At 45.7% G+C, this 18,383-nt stretch overlaps 1 protein-coding gene across 1 annotated transcript; it reads left to right on the top strand.

The window, feature by feature from the left end:
* Window positions 1-3,190: 3,190 nt before the first annotated feature.
* LOC112235342 (nibrin) lies at window positions 3,191-18,319 on the top strand. The gene is given in 18 exon segments (XM_042306370.1): window positions 3,191-3,585; window positions 3,795-3,916; window positions 4,324-4,451; window positions 4,537-4,696; window positions 4,794-4,897; window positions 5,115-5,232; window positions 12,989-13,179; window positions 13,421-13,521; window positions 13,650-13,788; window positions 13,885-14,093; window positions 14,212-14,389; window positions 14,494-15,121; window positions 15,396-15,502; window positions 15,633-15,805; window positions 15,808-15,824; window positions 15,996-16,109; window positions 16,653-16,702; window positions 17,943-18,319. Coding segments are annotated over 18 exon segments (2,607 nt in total). The 5' UTR covers window positions 3,191-3,548; the 3' UTR covers window positions 17,974-18,319.
* Window positions 18,320-18,383: the final 64 nt, after the last annotated feature.

Raw genomic sequence — 18,383 nt, 5'->3', positions numbered from 1 at the left:
GATGTCTTGCTCCCAGGCAGACTAAATAACTTTTTGCCCGCTTTGAGGACAATACAGTGCCACTGACACGGCCTGCAACGAAAACATGCGGTCTCTCCTTCACTGCAGCCGAAGTGAGTAAGACATTTAGACGTGTTAACCCTCGCAAGGCTGCAGGCCCAGACGGCATCCCCAGCCGCGCCCTCAGAGCATGCGCAGACCAGCTGGCCGGTGTGTTTACGGACATATTCAATCAATCCCTATACCAGTCTGCTGTTCCCACATGCTTCAAGAGGGCCACCATTGTTCCTGTTCCCAAGAAAGCTAAGGTAACTGAGCTAAACGACTACCGCCCCGTAGCACTCACATCTGTCATCATGAAGTGCTTTGAGAGACTAGTCAAGGACCATATCACCTCCACCCTACCTGACACCCTTGACCCACTCCAATTTGCTTACCGCCCAAATAGGTCCACAGACGATGCAATCTCAACCACACTGCACACTGCCCTAACCCATCTGGACAAGAGGAATACCTATGTGAGAATGCTGTTCATCGACTACAGCTCGGCATTCAACACCATAGTACCCTCCAAGCTCGTCATCAAGCTCGAGACCCTGGGTCTCGACCCCGCCCTGTGCAACTGGGTACTGGACTTCCTGACGGGCCGCCCCCAGGTGGTGAGGGTAGGCAACAACATCTCCTCCCCGCTGATCCTCAACACTGGGGCCCCACAAGGGTGCGTTCTGAGCCCTCTCCTGTACTCCCTGTTCACCCACGACTGCGTGGCCATGCACGCCTCCAACTCAATCATCAAGTTTGCGGACGACACAACAGTGGTAGGCTTGATTACCAATAACGACGAGACGGCCTACAGGGAGGAGGTGAGGGCCCTCGGAGTGTGGTGTCAGGAAAATAACCTCACACTCAACGTCAACAAAACTAAGGAGATGATTGTGGACTTCAGGAAACAGCAGAGGGAACACCCCCATCCACATCGATGGAACAGTAGTGGAGAGGGTAGCAAGTTTTAAGTTCCTCGGCATACACAACACAGACAAACTGAATTGGTCCACTCACACAGACAGCATCGTGAGGAAGGCGCAGCAGCGCCTCTTCAACCTCAGGAGGCTGAAGAAATTCGGCTTGTCACCAAAAGCACTCACAAACGTCTACAGATGCACAATCGAGAGCATCCTGGCGGGCTGTATCACCGCCTGGTATGGCAACTGCACCGCCCTCAACCGTAAGGCTCTCCAGAGGGTAGTGAGGTCTGCACAACGCATCACCGGGGGCAAACTACCTGCCCTCCAGGACACCTACACCACCTGATGTTACAGGAAGGCCATAAAGATCATCAAGGACATCAACCACCCGAGCCACTGCCTGTTCACCCCGCTGTCATCCAGAAGGCGAGGTCAGTACAGGTGCATCAAAGCTGGGACCGAGAGACTGAAAAACAGCTTCTATCTCAAGGCCATCAGACTGTTAAACAGCCACCACTAACATTGAGTGGCTACTGCCAACACACTGTCAATGACACTGACTCTACTCCAGCCACTTTAATCATGGGAATTGATGGGAAATGATGTAAATATATCACTAGCCACTTTAAACAATGCTACCTTATATAATGTTACTTACCCTACATTATTCATCTCATATGCATACGTAGATACTGTATTCTATATCATCGACTGCATCCTTATGTAATACATGTATCACTAGCCACTTTAACTACGCCACTTGGTTTACATACTCATCTCATATGTATATACTGTACTCGATATCATCTACTGTATCTTGCCTATGCTGCTCTGTACCATCACTCATTCATATATCCTTATGTACATATTCTTTATCCCCTTACACTGTGTATAAGACAGTAGTTTTTTTGGAATTGTTAGTTAGATTACTTGTTCGTTATTACTGCATTGTCGGAACTAGAAGCACAAGCATTTCGCTACACTCGCATTAACATCTGCTAACCATGTGTATGTGACAAATAAAATTTGATTTGATTTGATTTGTTAAAATAAACTGCCTTTACTATACCTGATCCACCCTGTCCAGTGTTTCAACTTGGTCTCCTGTATCGATTCATCAACACTGGCAACAATTGAGTTTTAAAAAATTGCCTACCTTTACTGACACCGGTCATATTCAACAGGTGTTGCGGATTGGTAAATTCATCAATTATTCTGTGCTCTGACAGACTCAGATGAGAGGGAACTGAAATCGGAGTAGATAGCCAGAGTGAATTTACGAACGCATCCTAACACAACAACAACTGATGGCAGTAGCTAAATATTGTAGCTAAGTAGCCAGCTAACCTCTGTAGCTAGCAAGCACGATAGCAAGCAACACTAAGGGGATTGCAAATGAGTTAGCATAACTCTAGCCCCCCAAAAATGTATTTTCTTAATATTAACTAGCTGGCTAGCATTTGAGGCCAGCAAACACGTTCCCCGTACACTAGGAATGTATTTCCTCCAACGTTATAATGAAAAGGTGCCTCTGTCCCAAAACTCAAGTTTTCTGGAAACTTGTGGGAGGAATGCTGAGTGCTGAAGTCCCCCACTGTATGCACTTTCAGTAGCCTGATTTCATCAAGACTGAGGGGAAATCCGTACAATGCGAGCTTCGTAGTCTGATAGCGGAAGTGACATGTGTCAAGTGTAGACAAGACCAATTAGGTATTGTTCTCCATGTGATATGATTAGAGTGAAGCCAAATCCAAACTGGCTTCCCTTGACACCATTCACAGTTGAGCTCACTCAGTTAGCTCAACATAGGCTATTATTGTATACTTTTTTTTTTAATCAAGGGAGGCCATACCTGCGACAATGATGACATACTATTTTCGATCAGACAACATCAGTTAGATGGCCTACACATACAGAGACAGATGGGCGCTGTTTCTCTTGCTCGGATGCTTTGGTGTGATAGAAAGATAAATAATTGTGTTTTTTTCTTTACATTTTTGGGGGAAGCCTTGCTTCCCTTGGCATCCATGAATACACCCCACTGATATAGTCACTACATAAATCACATTTAAAGCACAGTCAGACATTGGCTTTTCTGTTTTGTGCACAGATTCTCACGAACCATTGGCAGGCATCACTGTATGGGGGACTACATATTACAAAATTATACTGGATTCAGTTGATAAGTAGCAGCACCATGTCAATGCCCACAGTTGGGACTCTTATTTTGAATGGAAGTTGATGTAGACTTTCACGCTGACTGTACGCAACTCGCATTAGATATTTTACTATTTGTAGATGTATACCTAGCTAGTTATTGACAGAGAAGAGCACATGTTCGGATGTTCGTTCCATAGCTCGTGGTGTATTATAACATGTGGACACTGAACCCTTTAGAATTCGGGGGTAACTTTTGTTTTGCCCAGCTCTAGTTAGCTACAGTAACGTTAGCTATCTTAGCCATAGCGGGTGACCAACCCACCAGCTAACAACATTAGCTAGCTACATTTGACAGCTCGTTCTACATGTTAGCTAGCTATGTTTCTCAGTGTATTTTGGAGTATCAGAATACGCGCTTAGAAGATGAGAATCAAACCTGTTACAGTAACTACTAAAAATGGTTTGTATAGCTAGCCATCTAACTAGCTAGTATTATTGCTATGACACAATTCATCCAAGTTACATCTGGCTAGCAAGCTAACGTGCAGTCTTACACTGTTGCAGTTGGTAATCTTCTATCTAACGCATAACATATAATCATCCTCCAGTTGTTTTGAATAAGAACATAAGAAAAGTTATGATTCAATCTCATGACATATCCTGTCCCAGGTGTCACCCACTACCTCCTGCCAGAGAAGGAGTATGTGGTGGGGCGTAAGAACTGTGAGGTCATCCTGCCCAATGACCAGTCCATCAGCTGGGCTCATGCTCACCTCACCGCTAGAGATCAGGTGAGAGAGACGGGGGATATTCTTTATTAGTAATAACTGTATTTTTAATCACACACACAAACCCAACACACCCGCTTAACCAGAGCACTACCCTACAACTCCTAAATACTTCACTGAAAAATATATAGGCAGAATGTGAGCAGGCCTACATTCTGTCCCTAGTCCATCAAATGCTGTCATGTCTCCCTTGCAGTAGAAGGTGCTCTCGTACTGTTCACCATCCTAACTAGCCAGCATGAATCTTGTCTTGTAGACAGAGCTGGGTTTTTTGCCTATTGTTGTGTATGTGTTACATAAGGAGACACTTGTTTTTAGGGATATCAAAATCCACGTCTTGTATTGTTTGGTTAAGACAGTTTTTCATAAAGTAGATGTAACCAACAGACTGTTGTTGTGTTGTGTGCCAGGCCCTGACCCTGAAGGACAGTTCTAAGTATGGCACGTTTGTTAACGAGGAGCGTCTGTCAGGGGACACCCCTCGCAGCCTGACGGCAGGGGACAGAGTGACATTTGGGGTCTTTCACAGCAAATTCAGGTGTGCACCCACATTTACGCAATGATAAGAATTTTGATGGAAACAAATTAGAAATTTATATTTTGAAATGTCTCTCTCTCTCCAGTGTGCAGCAGGTAACTGTGGTAGTGTGCTCGTCCTGTGTTGATAATGAAGGGAAGGTCTCTCTGTCTCAGACCCTGCAGCTTCTGGGTGGCCGGCTGACCAACACCTGGACACAGGACTGCACTCACCTGGTCATGCCCACTGTTAAAGTCACCATTAAGGTCAGCACATGACCACAAGCTGTGTGTGTGTGTGTGTGTGTGTGTGTGTGTGTGTGAATTCATCTGTACATACAGAATGTGCTCTCTCCCCATGCAGACTATCTGTGCGTTGCTGTGCTGTCGGCCCATAGTCAAGCAGGAGTTTTTCATTGAGCTCACCAAAGCCCTGCAACAGAAACAACCACCTCCAAAAGCTGAGAGGTATTAAGAGACACCACACACAAGGCTGCTGCTCACCTCCACAAACCACACAATAGCTGCCACTTCACCCAGGCCTCATTTTATAGACCTACAGTGCATTTCCACATTTTGTTATGTTACAGCCTTATTCTGAAATTGATTAAATTGTTTTTTTTTAATTGCCCAAATCGCTCACTATCCCTTCAATGTTATTAAAGGACTGTTTGTGTGTTAATAGTTTCTTCCCAGAGATAGACGAGCCCAGTCTGAATAAGGATGAGGTGGACCTGACAGAGAGGCCAGAACGTAAAGAACTTTTCACTGGCAAGACCTTCCTCTTCCTCAATGCCAAACAGGTACTGGCCTGCCTCTCGCTCACACTGCAAACAGGTACTGGCCTGCCTCTCTCGCTCACACTGCAAACAGGTACTGGCCTGCCTCTCGCTCACACTGCAAACAGGTACTGGCCTGCCTCTCGCTCACACACCAAACAGGTACTGGCCTGCCTCTCGCTCACACACCAAACAGGTACTGGCCTGCCTCTCGCTCACACTGCAAACAAATCAACATTTCAACGTCACATGCGCTGAATACAACAGGTGTAGACCTTACCGTGAAATGCTTACTTACAAGCCCTTAACCAACAATGCAGTTCAAGAAATAGAGTTAAGAAAATATTTACTCAATAAACTAATGAGAGGAAAAATTATGGGAGAAAAAAAGTAACAAAAGAAAATTACATAACAATAACGAGTTACCGAATCAAGGTGCAGGTTAGTCAGGGTCATTTGTAAAGTGACTATGCATAGATAATAAACAGCGACTAGCAGCAGTGTGAAAACAAAGGGGTGGGGATCAATGTAAATAGTTTGGGTGGCCATTTGATGAATTGTTCAGCCATCTTATGGCTTGGGGGTGGGTAGAAGCTGTTAAGGAGCCTTTATGCCCTAGACTTGGCGCTCCGGTACTGCATGCCGTGTGGTAGCAGAGAGTGTTGTTTCCTGCATAGTAGATGTGTTGTTGCATACCCTTACAACCGGAGGGCAGCCTGTCAGGAAGTCCGGATGCAGAGGGAGGTTGTTTAGTCCCAGGGTCCTTAGCTTAGTGATGAGCTTTGTGGGCACTATGGTGTTGAACGCTGAGCTGTTCATTTAGTCAATGAACAGCATTTTCACATAGGTGTTCCTTTTGTCCAGGTGTGAAAGGGCAGTGTGGAGTGCGATTGAGATTGCGTCGTCTGTGGATCTGTTATGGTGGTATGCGAATTGGAGTGGGCCTAGGGTTTCCGGCATGATGGTGTTGATGTGAGCCATGACCAGCCTTTCAAAGCACTTCATGGCTACCAACATGAATGCTACAGGGTGGTAATCATTTAGGCAGATTACCTGCGCTTTCTTGGGCACAGGTACTATGGTGTTCCACTTGAAACATGTAGGTATTACAGACTCGGTCAGTGAGAGGTTGAAAATGTCAGTGAAGTCACTTGCCAGTTGGTCCGCGCATGCTTTGAGTACAAGTCCTGGTAATCTGTCTGGCCCCGCGGCTTTGTGAATGTTGACCTGTTTAAAGGTGTTGCTCATATCGGCTATGGAGAGCGTGATCACACAGTCGTCCGGAACAGCTGGTGGACTCATGCATGCTTCAGTGTTGCTGGCCTCGAAGTGAGCATAAAAGGCATTTACAGTGCCTTGCGAAAGTATTCAGCCCCCTTGAACTTTGCCACATTTCAGGCTTCAAACATAAAGATATAAAACTGTATTTTTTTGTGAAGAATCAACAACAAGTGGGACACAATCATGAAGTGGAACGACATTTATTGGATATTTCAAACTTTTTTAACAAATCAAAAACTGAAAAATTGGGTGTGCAAAATTATTCAGCCCCTTTACTTTCAGTGCAGCAAACTCTCTCCAGAAGTTCAGTGAGGATCTCTGAATGATCCAATGTTGACCTAAATGACTAATGATGATAAATACAATCCACCTGTGTGTAATCAAGTCTCCGTATAAATGCACCTGCACTGTGATAGTCTCAGAGGTCCGTTAAAAGCGCAGAGAGCATCATGAAGAACAAGGAACACACCAGGCAGGTCCGAGATACTGTTGTGAAGAAGTTTAAAGCCGGATTTGGATACAAAAAGATTTCCCAAGCTTTAAACATCCCAAGGAGCATCCCCACCCCTCGTCTTACCAGACGTAGCTGCTCTGTCCTGCCGATGCACGGAGAAGCCAGGCAGCTCTATGTTATCCGTGTCGTCGTTCAGCCATGTCTCGGTGAAACATAGGATATTACAGTTTTTAATGTCCTGTTGGTAGGATAGTCCTAATCGTAGATTGTCCAGTTTGTTTTCCAATGATTTCACATTGGCCAATAATACAGAGGGTATTGGTGGTTTACCACCTCGACAAATTCTTACATGGCACCCCGCAGCCCCCCCTTTTCTTCCGTCTTTTCTTCACGTTGATGACAGGGATTTGGGCAAAGCAGTATATTCTTAGCGTCAGACTCATTAAAGAAAAAATCTTCATCCAGGTCGAGGTGAGTAATCGCTGTTCTGATGTCCAGAAGCTCTTTTCAGTCATAAGAGATGGTAGCAGCAACATTATGTACAAAATGAGTTACAAACAATGCAAAAAATTAATAAAAAATAGCACAGTTGGTTAGGAGCCCGTAAAAAAACAGGTACTGGCCTGTTGTTTTGTTTTGACCCCAAACAAACAATGGCAGACGGAAGGCAGGGTGGTGCGGCAGGTGCCGCTTCTCCTACAGATGCTGTTATTTTATCTAAAACATCAGGTGTACGCCGACCCCAGCTAAGTATCTCATGCAAAGATTTAAAGCGCTATTATGTGTTTTATCTCCAGTATATTGCCATGATTGTCAGTTATGTAGCTGCTCTACTGAAATCTCAGTGCGTCCTTGCTGGGATGACTGCTTGAGAACATCAACACCAAACACATTGGTTCACCGTTCCACGGGAGCGAACAGCACACAGCATACCACAATGTTCTGAATAAAAGCCAAGTCTACCTCGCTCCCTATTCCCCTGAACCACTTAGGCGTAACAAACACAAGTCCAACATTTATCGGAAACGGTTAAACTACTTGTTCACTACCCTCCTGCTCTTCGGGGATGTGCAACTCAATCCTGGGCCTAACATCACCGAGCCAGCAATACTCACCAGAGTGGAAAGCAGTGTATGGCCTTGTCCACTGATCGTGGAGGGATGTCTTCAAGAGGGATGTCTTCAACCACCAACTTACCATCCTGAGAAAAGGCCGAGTACAGCCCACAAAGATCTCCGACACGGCACAACCCAAGGGGGGGCACCAACCCAGACAGGAAGATCACGTCAGTGACTCAACCCACTCAAGTGACGCACCCCTCTTAGGGACGACATGGAAGAGCACCAGTAAGCCAGTGACTAAGCCTCTGTAATAGGGTTAGAGGCAGAGAATCCCAGTGGAGAGAGGAGAACCGGCCAGGCAGAGACAGCAAGGGCGGTTCGTTGCTCCACAGCCTTTCCGTTCACCTTCACACTCCTGGGCCAGACTACACTCAATCATATGACCCACTGAAGAGATTAGTCTTCAGTAAAGACTTAAAGATTGGGACCGAGTCTGCGTCTCTCACATGGCTAGGCAGACCATTCCATAAAAATTGAGCTCTATAGGAGAAAGCCCTGCCTTCAGCTGTTTGCTTAGAAATTCTAGGGACAATTAGGAGGCCTGCGTCTTGTGACCGTAGCGTACGTGTAGGTATGTACGGCAGGACCAAATCGGAAAGATGGGTAGGAGCAAGCCCATTGAATGCTTTGTAGGTTAGCAGTAAAACCTTGAAATCAGCCCTTGCCTTAACAGGAAGCCAGTGTAGGGAGGCTAGCACTGGAGTAATATGATAAAAAAATGTGGTTCTAGTCAGGATTCTAGCAGCCGTATTTAGCACTAATTTAAGTTTATTTAGTGCTTTATCCGGGTAGCCGGAAAGTAGAGCATTGCAGTAGTCTAACCTAGAAGTAACAAAGCATGGATTAATTTTTCTGCACAATTTTTGGCCAGAAAGAGTGATTTTTGCAATGTTACATAAAAATCTGTCCTTGAAACAGTCTTGATATGTTCGTCAAAAGAAAGATCAGGGTCCAGAGTAACGCCGAGGTCCTTCACAGTTTTATTTGAGACGACTGTACAACCATTTGTAACGGTCTGAGTGTAGTGGGTGAGGAGTCAGGCGCAGGAAGCAGAGAGTTCAGGGGAGTGCTATTTTAATGCACTGACACAAACGCTGAACATAAGCCAACCCTCACAAAAACACAGGGCGTACTGAACAAACAAATGCCCCAAACAGGGGGACTTAAACCGTCCAGGGAAAACCCACAAAATGGGAAAACACAAAACCCAAATAGACGTGCACATAAGTACACCAAACAGACGATCACAATAATTAATCCCGCACAAGGAACCCTGCGGGCCGGCTGACTAATAAAGCCTACTACCTAACTCAAAACAGGTGCACACAATCAACACATAAGGAGGGGGAGGAAATAATCAGTAGCAGCTAGTAGGCCGGCGATGACGACCGCCGAGCGCCACCTGAACGGGAAGGGGAGTGTCCTTCGGTCGGAGTCGTGACACCATTAAGATTAATTGTCAGATTCAACAGAAGATCTCTTTGTTTCTTGGGACCTAGAACAAGCATCTCTGTTTTGTCCGAGTTTTAAAGTAGACAGTTTGCAGCCATCCACTTCCTTATGTCTGAAACACAGGCTTCTAGCGAGGGCAATTTTGGGGCTTCACCATGTTTCATTGAAATGTGCAGCTGTGTGTCATCCGCATAGCAGTGAAAGTTAACATTATGTTTTCGAATGACATCCCCAAGAGGTAAAATATATAGTGAAAACAATAGTGGTCCTAAAACGGAACCTTGAGGAACACTGAAATTTACGGTTGATTTGTTAGAAGACAAACCATTCACAGAGACAAACTGATATCTTTCCAACAGATAAGATCTAAACCAGGCCAGAAATTGCCCATGTAGACCAATTTGGGTTTCCAATCTCTCCAAAAGAATGTGGTGATCGATGGTATCAAAAGCAGCATTAAGGTCTAGGAGCACGAGGACAGATGCAGAGCCTCGGTCTGACGCCATTAAAAGGTCATTTACCACCTTCACAAGTGCAGACTCAGTGCTATGATGGGGTCTAAAACCAGACTGAAGCATTTTGTATACATTGTTTGTCTTCAGGAAGGCAGTGAGTTGCTGCGCAACAGCTTTTTCTAAGATTTTTGAGGGGAATGGAAGATTCGATATAGGCCCATTTTAGTTTTTTATATTTTCTGGGTCAAGGTTTGGCTTTTTCAAGAGAGGCTTTATTACTGCCACTATTAGTGAGTTTGGTACACATCCGGTGGATAGAGAGCGGTTTATTATGTTCAACATAGGAGGGCCAAGCACAGGAAGCAGCAGAATCGAAAAATGTTAACAGGGAAAGACCATAGTAACACTGCAAAAAGACTAGAAATCATGGTGAATAACAATATAACACAGGGTGCAGTCAAAATAGCAATAGCCTTCAATTCCTACTTTATTGACTCTGTCAGGGTACTGACACAGAACCCCTCCACTGGTTTCTTCGTCTCAGTGTTAGTGAATGACGCTCAACTCGTCTTCGTCATAAGGGAGGTTTCTGAGTCAGAGGTGAACAGGGTAATTAGCACACTAAAGAACTCTAAAGCAAAAGATGTGTTTGGGCTGGACTCTACCTTTCTTAAAAACTACAGAGAGTCACTCATTGGCCCCATTACTAAGGTCACCAACACATCTATTGGTCAGGGGGTGTTTCCAAGGGTATGGAAGTCGGCCATAATAACGGCCATCTTTAAATCGGGTGACCCTGCTGACTTGAGTAACTACAGGCCCATTAGTATACTACCTGTGGTGTCGAAGGTTGTTGAAAAGTGTGTAGCAGAGCAACTGATTGCCCACCTCAACAACAGTCCCTTCACATTACGCTCCATGCAGTTTGGCTTCAGAGCAAAACACTCCATGCAGTTTGGCTTCAGAGCAAAACACTCCACAGAAACGGCCAACTGCTTTCTTCTGGAAAATGTGAAGTCCAAGATGGACAAAGGGGGCGTTGTTGGGGCTGTGTTTCTGGACCTAAGGAAGGCTTTTGATACTGTTAACCATGAGGTTCTCATCACAAAATTGTCCAAGTTCAACTTTTCCCCCGATGCCTTGAGATGGCTGAAATTCTACCTTGAAGGCAGTACTCAGTGTGTCAGTGTGGCATCATTCCAACCTCTCTTTTAAAACGCAGGTGAAAAAGGTCATTCAAATAACCAAATTCAACCTAATTAATTTTAGGATTTCCGATTTTTACAAAAAAAATTGACTACAGAGGTAGCAAAACTGTACTTCAAATCTATGATACTCCCCCACTTAGCATACTGCTTGACTAGTTGGGCACAAGCTTGCTGTACAACATTAAAACCCATTCAGTCTGTCTACAAACAGGCTCTCAAAGTGCTAGATAGGAAGCCAAATAGCCATCATCACTGTTACATCCTCAGAAAGCATGAGCTCCTGAGTTGGGAAAATCTTGTGCAATACACGCAATGCATGTTTTGTATTCAAGATCCTAAATGGCCTGGCTTCCCCTCCACTCTGTAATTTTGTTACACAGAAAACCCAAACATATGGCAGCAGATCCACAAGGTCTGCCATGAGAGGTGACTGTACTACTACCATCATTACTACTAGTAGCACTTCTACCTCTAATATACCTACTACTACCATTACCACTAGGAGCACGTCTGCCTCTAATATCCCTACTACTACCATTACCACTAGTAGCACTTCTACCTCTAATATCTCTACTACTACCACCATTACTACTAGTAGCACTTCTACCTCTAATATCTATACTACTACCATTACCACTAGTAGCACTTCTACCTGTTCACCCCGCTATCATCCAGAAGGCGAGGTCAGTACAGGTGCATCAAAGCTGGGACCGAGAGACTGAAAAACAGCTTCTATCTCAGGCCATCAGACTGTTAAACAGCCACCACTAACATTGAGTGGCTGCTGCCAACACACTGACTCAACTCCAGCCACTTTAATAATGGGAATTGATGGGAAATGATGTAAAATATATCACTAGCCACTTTAAACAATGCTACCTAATATAATGTTTACATACCCTACATTATCCATCTCATATGTATACGTATATACTGTACTCTATATCATCTACTGCATCTTTATGTAATACATGCATCACTAGCCACTTTAACTATGCCACTTTGTTTACATACTCATCTCATATGTATATACTGCACTCAATACCATCTACTGTATCTTGCCTATGCCGCTCTGTACCATCACTCATTCATATATCTTTATGTACATATTCTTTATCCCCTTACACTTGTGTCTATAAGGTAGTAGTTTTGGAATTGTTAGCTAGATTACTTGTTGGTTATTACTGCATTGTCGGAACTAGAAGCACAAGCATTTCGCTACACTCGCATTAACATCTGCTAACCATGTGTATGTGACAAATAAAATTTTATTTGATTTACCTCTAATATCCTTACTGCTACCATTACCACTAGGAGCACTTCTGCCTCTAATATCCCTACTACCACCATTACTACTAGTAGCACTTCTACCTCCAATATCTATACTACTACCATTACTACTAGTAGCACTTCTACCTCTAATATCCCTACTACTACCATTACCACTAGTAGCACTTCTACCTTTATCTCTACTGCTACCATTACCACTAGTAGCACTTCTACTTCTAATATCCCTACTACTACCATTACCACTAGTAGCACTTCTACTTCTAATATCCCTACTACTACCATTACCACTAGTAGCACTTCTACCTCTAATATCTCTACCGACTACCTACTATAACTAATTTATAACGGTCATCATCACCATTACATCACAACTACCATCATCATTACTACTACCGCCACCACTATCCCTACCATCATTAAACTACTATCATTACCGTCACCCCTACTACCCGTACAGCTCCTATTTGAAATAATAATCACAATAATAATAATAAATCTCTCTCACTCACTCCTCTCCAGCAAAAGCATCTGAGTTTGGCAATGAGTTGTTGAGGTGGGAGGAGCCAGCTCTTGGAGGAGGGGTCTGTCCCTGTGTCACTCCTGGAATCACCATTGAGCTGTGTGATCGGCATGGCAACGGGAAAATCCCAAGAACTACTGCCCCATTCCACTAAGAAGTGGGCAGACTCTGTGGGGAGGATTCTACAGAGGTACACACATTGCAGTATCATAAAGACAGAGTGCAGTTTGAATGTGTTCCATACCTAAAAAATTGAGGGGGGGGGGGTTGAACTACACAAACAATTGAGACATTCCCAAAGGTTTTGAGACTTGAGGCTTTTCCTATTTCAATTCACTGTTATGGTGTTACACTTCTTCTTTGCAGCTCTGAAATGAGACTAACTGGTTGTGTCAGCACAGTCTATATTTACCATCTCTCACGCTCTCCAGGAAAGGTCTTCGATTCATCACAGAGTCTGAGATCGGATTGGCTGCCATCTATGTCAGCTGTGACAAGTACTGCAATCCCTCCAATCAGAAGGCTGACTCAGGTGGGTGGGGCTCTCATACAGTGAATCATAGTCTCAGTTTATTTTAAGTTCCTGATTTTATAATGATATGGACTTATATAGTGGAGTCAACACTTGTATCGTTGTTAATGTGTTTTTCCCCTGGTCAGAATCCATGAGAATGAAGCCCACCATCCCTGGCGCCACGCTATCCCAGAATGCACCAGTGGACGAGACGGTAATGCCAGCGGCATCTCAGAACATCACAGCCTATGCTGTAAACACAGAGCCGTCACAGGGCATCAGTGGGTAAGACGCGCACACACACACACACAGCCTGAGCTCCAAACTCACTGTTCTATTTGAGTGCATCAGGCTGATCTGTGTTTTCTTATCCCTGAGTAGGGTGGACGTGGCTGGGGTGAGCGCAGTTGGAGAGACCCCTGAGAGGGACCAGAGCCGGACCACCTCTCATCTTAACCGACCCAAACCCTCAGGCCGAGAGCTGGCCGGGACCTGCACAGTGGCAGAGACTATGATGTCATCATTCAGTGCCTCAGACAGCACTGGTGGTGGCGGCTCGGACAGAAAAAAGGGAGAGCTACAACATCCAGGTAGAATAGTTTCTAATGACAGAGTGGGTGTCAGAGTTACAGTAGGAAAGTTCTGGCGTGGGCCATATAAACTGAAAACACGGGTCTGCTAAATTACATTGTATTATCATGATATTAGGTGGAGGGAAAGGTGATGCTATCACCAGATTCCTGGCCACAGCCCCTCGGACCAACGGAGGAGTGCAGACGATGTCCCCACAGAAGTGCTCCTCCCAGAAACAACAGGTCTCGCAGAAATGTTCCCCCCAGAAACAGTCTGCCCTCACTAATTTCTTCCAGCCTGTTGGCAAGAAAAGGCAAGTGCAGCTCTCTGGAGATATCCATACAATTCCACACAGTGGCTTATCAGTCTTGAGTTAATGGTGATATTATATACAGACACCAATGTTTTCTGTCTCAGACCTAGGGAAGGCGAGGAATCCCCTACTGTCCAATCAGAGGCCAAGTTCTCCAGGAGGGAAGAAGACATGGAGAATACGAAGAGGACAGTACCACAGCACTCGGAGACCTCCAACCCCACCCTCCCCCCCACAGGCAGGTCCCAGGGCCAACACAGCTCAGGTGCACATCTGTTTCCAGGTCAGACTGAGGCTCTGTCAGAGGGGTTCTCCAACCCTGCCCAGCAGGGGCTCCAATCCAGGAAGAGGAAGGAGATGGAGGAGACTAAAGGGTGTGGGGCTTTAGAGATAGAGATGGACGAACTGGAGTCCATCATGTCTGAGGACATGGACGAATCGGATGAGCCCATGTCAGCCAGTCAAGGCCAGCGGTTGAAGCTGACGGAACAGAGTTCAACCAATCAAGGCCAGATGTCTCAACTGACAGACAAGAGCTCAACCAATAGAAAACAGCTCCTAGAGACAGTGGAATTTACCTCTGCCAATAAGAAACAGCGGGTTTATCCAGTGGAACCAATCGCAGCCAATCATAGGTCAGGCTTGGATTCAGAAGAGCGATCGTCAGCCAGCAGACGACAGCGAGCGGAGCCTGTAGCTGAGGTCAAAGACGAAGAGGTGTCTTTCACTGAGGTGAGAGGAGCTGTCATTGCGTGTTTGTTATCATGTGTTTCTATCAAGGCTGGGATCAATTCCAATTGAAGCCACTCGATTCAGGAAGAGATTTTAATTTAAAATATAAAAATTGATAGCTTCTACTTCTGTTTCATTGAAAATATCTGCCATTTTTAAAATCACTGAATTGTAATTTCAGTTTACATCCTGAATTGACTGCATTCCTCAGCCCTGGTTTCTATGACGTGACTATTATTATGAACTATCCTCCATCTTCTGCCCCCCCCCCAAGTCAAAACCAGTTAATGGTGTGACCCCTGGTCATCTGGAAGAGCCAGAGACTGATGCCAAACCTGTCAAACAGGAAGCCTCAGTAAGTCCTGTCTGTATCTGTCTGGAGTAGGGGCCAGTGGGGAAGAGTTAGGTCTGGAGTAGTGGCCAGTGGGGAAGAGTTAGGTCTATCAGTAACTGGTCTGGAGTAGGGGCCAGTGGGGAAGAGTTAGGTCTGGAGTAGGGGCCAGTGAGGAAGAGTTAGGTCTGGAGTAGGGGCCAGTGGGGAAGAGTTAGGTCTGTCAGTAACTGGTCTGTGTGTTGTGATGTTGGGTTTAGGAAGTGAGAATCTCCCCAGCAGACTTATAGTGGTGGAGTTCAAATCCCTCACCGTGGCAACACCGGCAAGACCTAAACCACGCCCCATGGAGACTTTAAACGCTTCCGCAAGGTAGACCCCAGAATGCACCTCACTACAAGACAGGGTCATGGGACTCTGTTAGGTTAATGTTTCTGTGTGTGTGTGTGTGCGTGTGTGCGTGTGTGTGTGTGTGTGTGTGTGTGTGTGTGTGTGTGTGTGTGTGTGTGTGTGTGTGTGTGTGTGTGTGTGTGTGTGTTTCAGGTCCCAGTTCCCGGTGCACAGGGTTTGCCCAACATCATCGGAGGGTCAGACCTGTTGGCCCACAACCGAGGCAAGAACTCTGAGCTGGAGGAGTGGCTGAGAGATGCAGCAGAGGTACACAGTCCTACTTCAGCTGCTGTTTACTACAATACTTACTGTCTGTTTAGCAACCCCTGAGACACACAAACACTCCTAGAAGAGAAGTACGTGCTATTTACCATGAAATGGTAGTATCAGGGGATGGGGGGTTGAGGCTGGGTAGAGAGGAGATGGAGGGGGTTGAGGCTGGGTAGATAGGAGATGGAGGGGGTTGAGGCTGGGTAGAGAGGAGATGGAGGGGTTGAGGCTGGGTAGAGAGGAGATGGAGGGGTTGAGGCTGGGTAGATAGGAGATGGAGGGGGTTGAGGCTGGGTAGAGAGGAGATGGAGGGGTTGAGGCTGGGTAGAGAGGAGATGGAGGGGGTTGAGGCTGGGTAGAGAGGAGATGGAGGGGGTTGAGGCTGGGCAGAGAGGAGATGGAGGGGGTTGAGGCTGGGTAGAGAGGAGATGGAGGGGGTTGAGGCTGGGTAGAGAGGAGATGGAGGGGGTTGAGGCTGGGTAGAGAGGAGATGGAGGTTTGTGGGTCTGTGAGTCAAAGCCCTGTGTCTGTGTGTTTCAGGATGAGCGTCAGAACAAGAAAGAGGAGACTTTGGGAGATGACCTCTTCAGGTACGAGGACAAAGCTTGTCAGGCTGCAAACACCAAAACAATCAACCCAAACCAATTTGGGTCACATTATTTCAGGTGGAGAGCACCACAGTCTACAGTACAATGTAAACCAAGCTGTAGCCCGGGCTATTGGTTGGAAGATGTTTGGAGCCAGGCTGGGAATGAATGGATGAATGTGGAGTGATGTTGATTATGTTGAACCCTCCAGCCCCCAAGGTAGAAAAAGTCAGCCACTCCGTCTGCAGTCTGCAGTGGAGCAGAAGGGTTGGAGCACCCAGCTTACACAAACATCACATTCCCAGGGGGCATTGCTCCGTGTTCAAGGACGTCACTACCAGACACAAGACAACAGCGCCCTACAGGCTGACGCACACACAGCTGCCTGCCCACACGATGACTGGCTGTCTGCTGAGCTCTTCACTACTCCACACTCATTCATCTATTCATTCCCTTAACCCCCATTCAGAAACACAAGACAACATTGACTGCCCAGCAACATAGCCTTGGTTGTAGCTGTAGTCCAACCAACATGGCTGATCTCAGGTTTTGATCCCAGCTAAACGATGATTCACATTAGATAGAGCTGTATTCTCCCAAGGAGAAATTAGCTGGTCCCCTGCATACGTACAATACACATCAACACCATTTTTGGAATCGCCTGTCAAATAGTCATCTGAAAAAGACAGTTTAGACCAAGACCCACAGAACAGAGAGAAACATTCCTGATGTGAGTGGGTGGATCTTCGTTTGGGACGGTTTGTGCTTGTTGTCACTGACCAATCAGCGCCCAGTGATTCCTGCGTCACACCTGGTTGTCTGGGTGCTGGTGATGTATGCACACGCTAGGGCTGCTGCATTTTCCCTGGCTAAGCAGAAAGGGTGTGTGCGTGCCTGCCTGGAGCGAGACTGTGCTGTTTGATCATTGAGTCATGATGCCCACTCAGTCATGCATGGCCAGAGGACAGCGCCGGCTCCTAAGAAAACAAGCCACGGTTTTATGTTTTTGGTTCTGGCCCGAACCCGTCTCCCAGACTTAGTTTATTGGGAGGATGTTTGGTTTGAGTTATTCAAACCCGGCCAGAGGTTTACAGAGCTGGCTTAATTTGGGCTATTTTTAATATTTGTCCAAAATGCATCCAGGATTGATCTAGCAGGAATGTTAAAAGCCTGAGTGTTTAAGTGGGAAGTCTGGATGGCCACTGCCCTGACTTAACCTGTGTGTGTGTGTGTGTGTGTGTAGGTACAACCTCAAACCCACCAAAAAAAGATGAGAGCACCTGGTTGTAACATGAGAAGCCCTGCAGACAAATGTTCATCTTAAGACACAGGAAGGGATGCCAACACCCCATGGAATGTTTTGGCTTCTAGAATTCACAGTTTGATAGAACTGCCATCTCCGCTCCACTGATAATGTTCAGGAATGGATCTTGAGTTAACTCTGGTCATTTTGAGTACAATGATCAAGAGGGGCCTGTCAATGACAAATGTTTTAACAATGTTTGTCGGTGATAGATGTGGGCAGAAATGTCTAACTTTCTATGTACTGTACACTAATTATATACCTTGATTTAGTCACTGATGGCGAGCAATGTAAACAAATAAATAGGTGTTCCGTTTTACGTTTCAAGATTTTTATTGGTTCATAATAAAAAATACAGTATACAAAACATATTAAAAAGTC

Source organism: Oncorhynchus tshawytscha, linkage group LG03 (assembly GCF_018296145.1).
Source record: "Oncorhynchus tshawytscha isolate Ot180627B linkage group LG03, Otsh_v2.0, whole genome shotgun sequence".
NCBI classification, from domain to species: Eukaryota; Metazoa; Chordata; class Actinopteri; order Salmoniformes; family Salmonidae; genus Oncorhynchus; species Oncorhynchus tshawytscha.
Note: the sequence above shows the minus strand (reverse complement) of the source record. Positions and strands in the feature narration are given on the sequence as shown.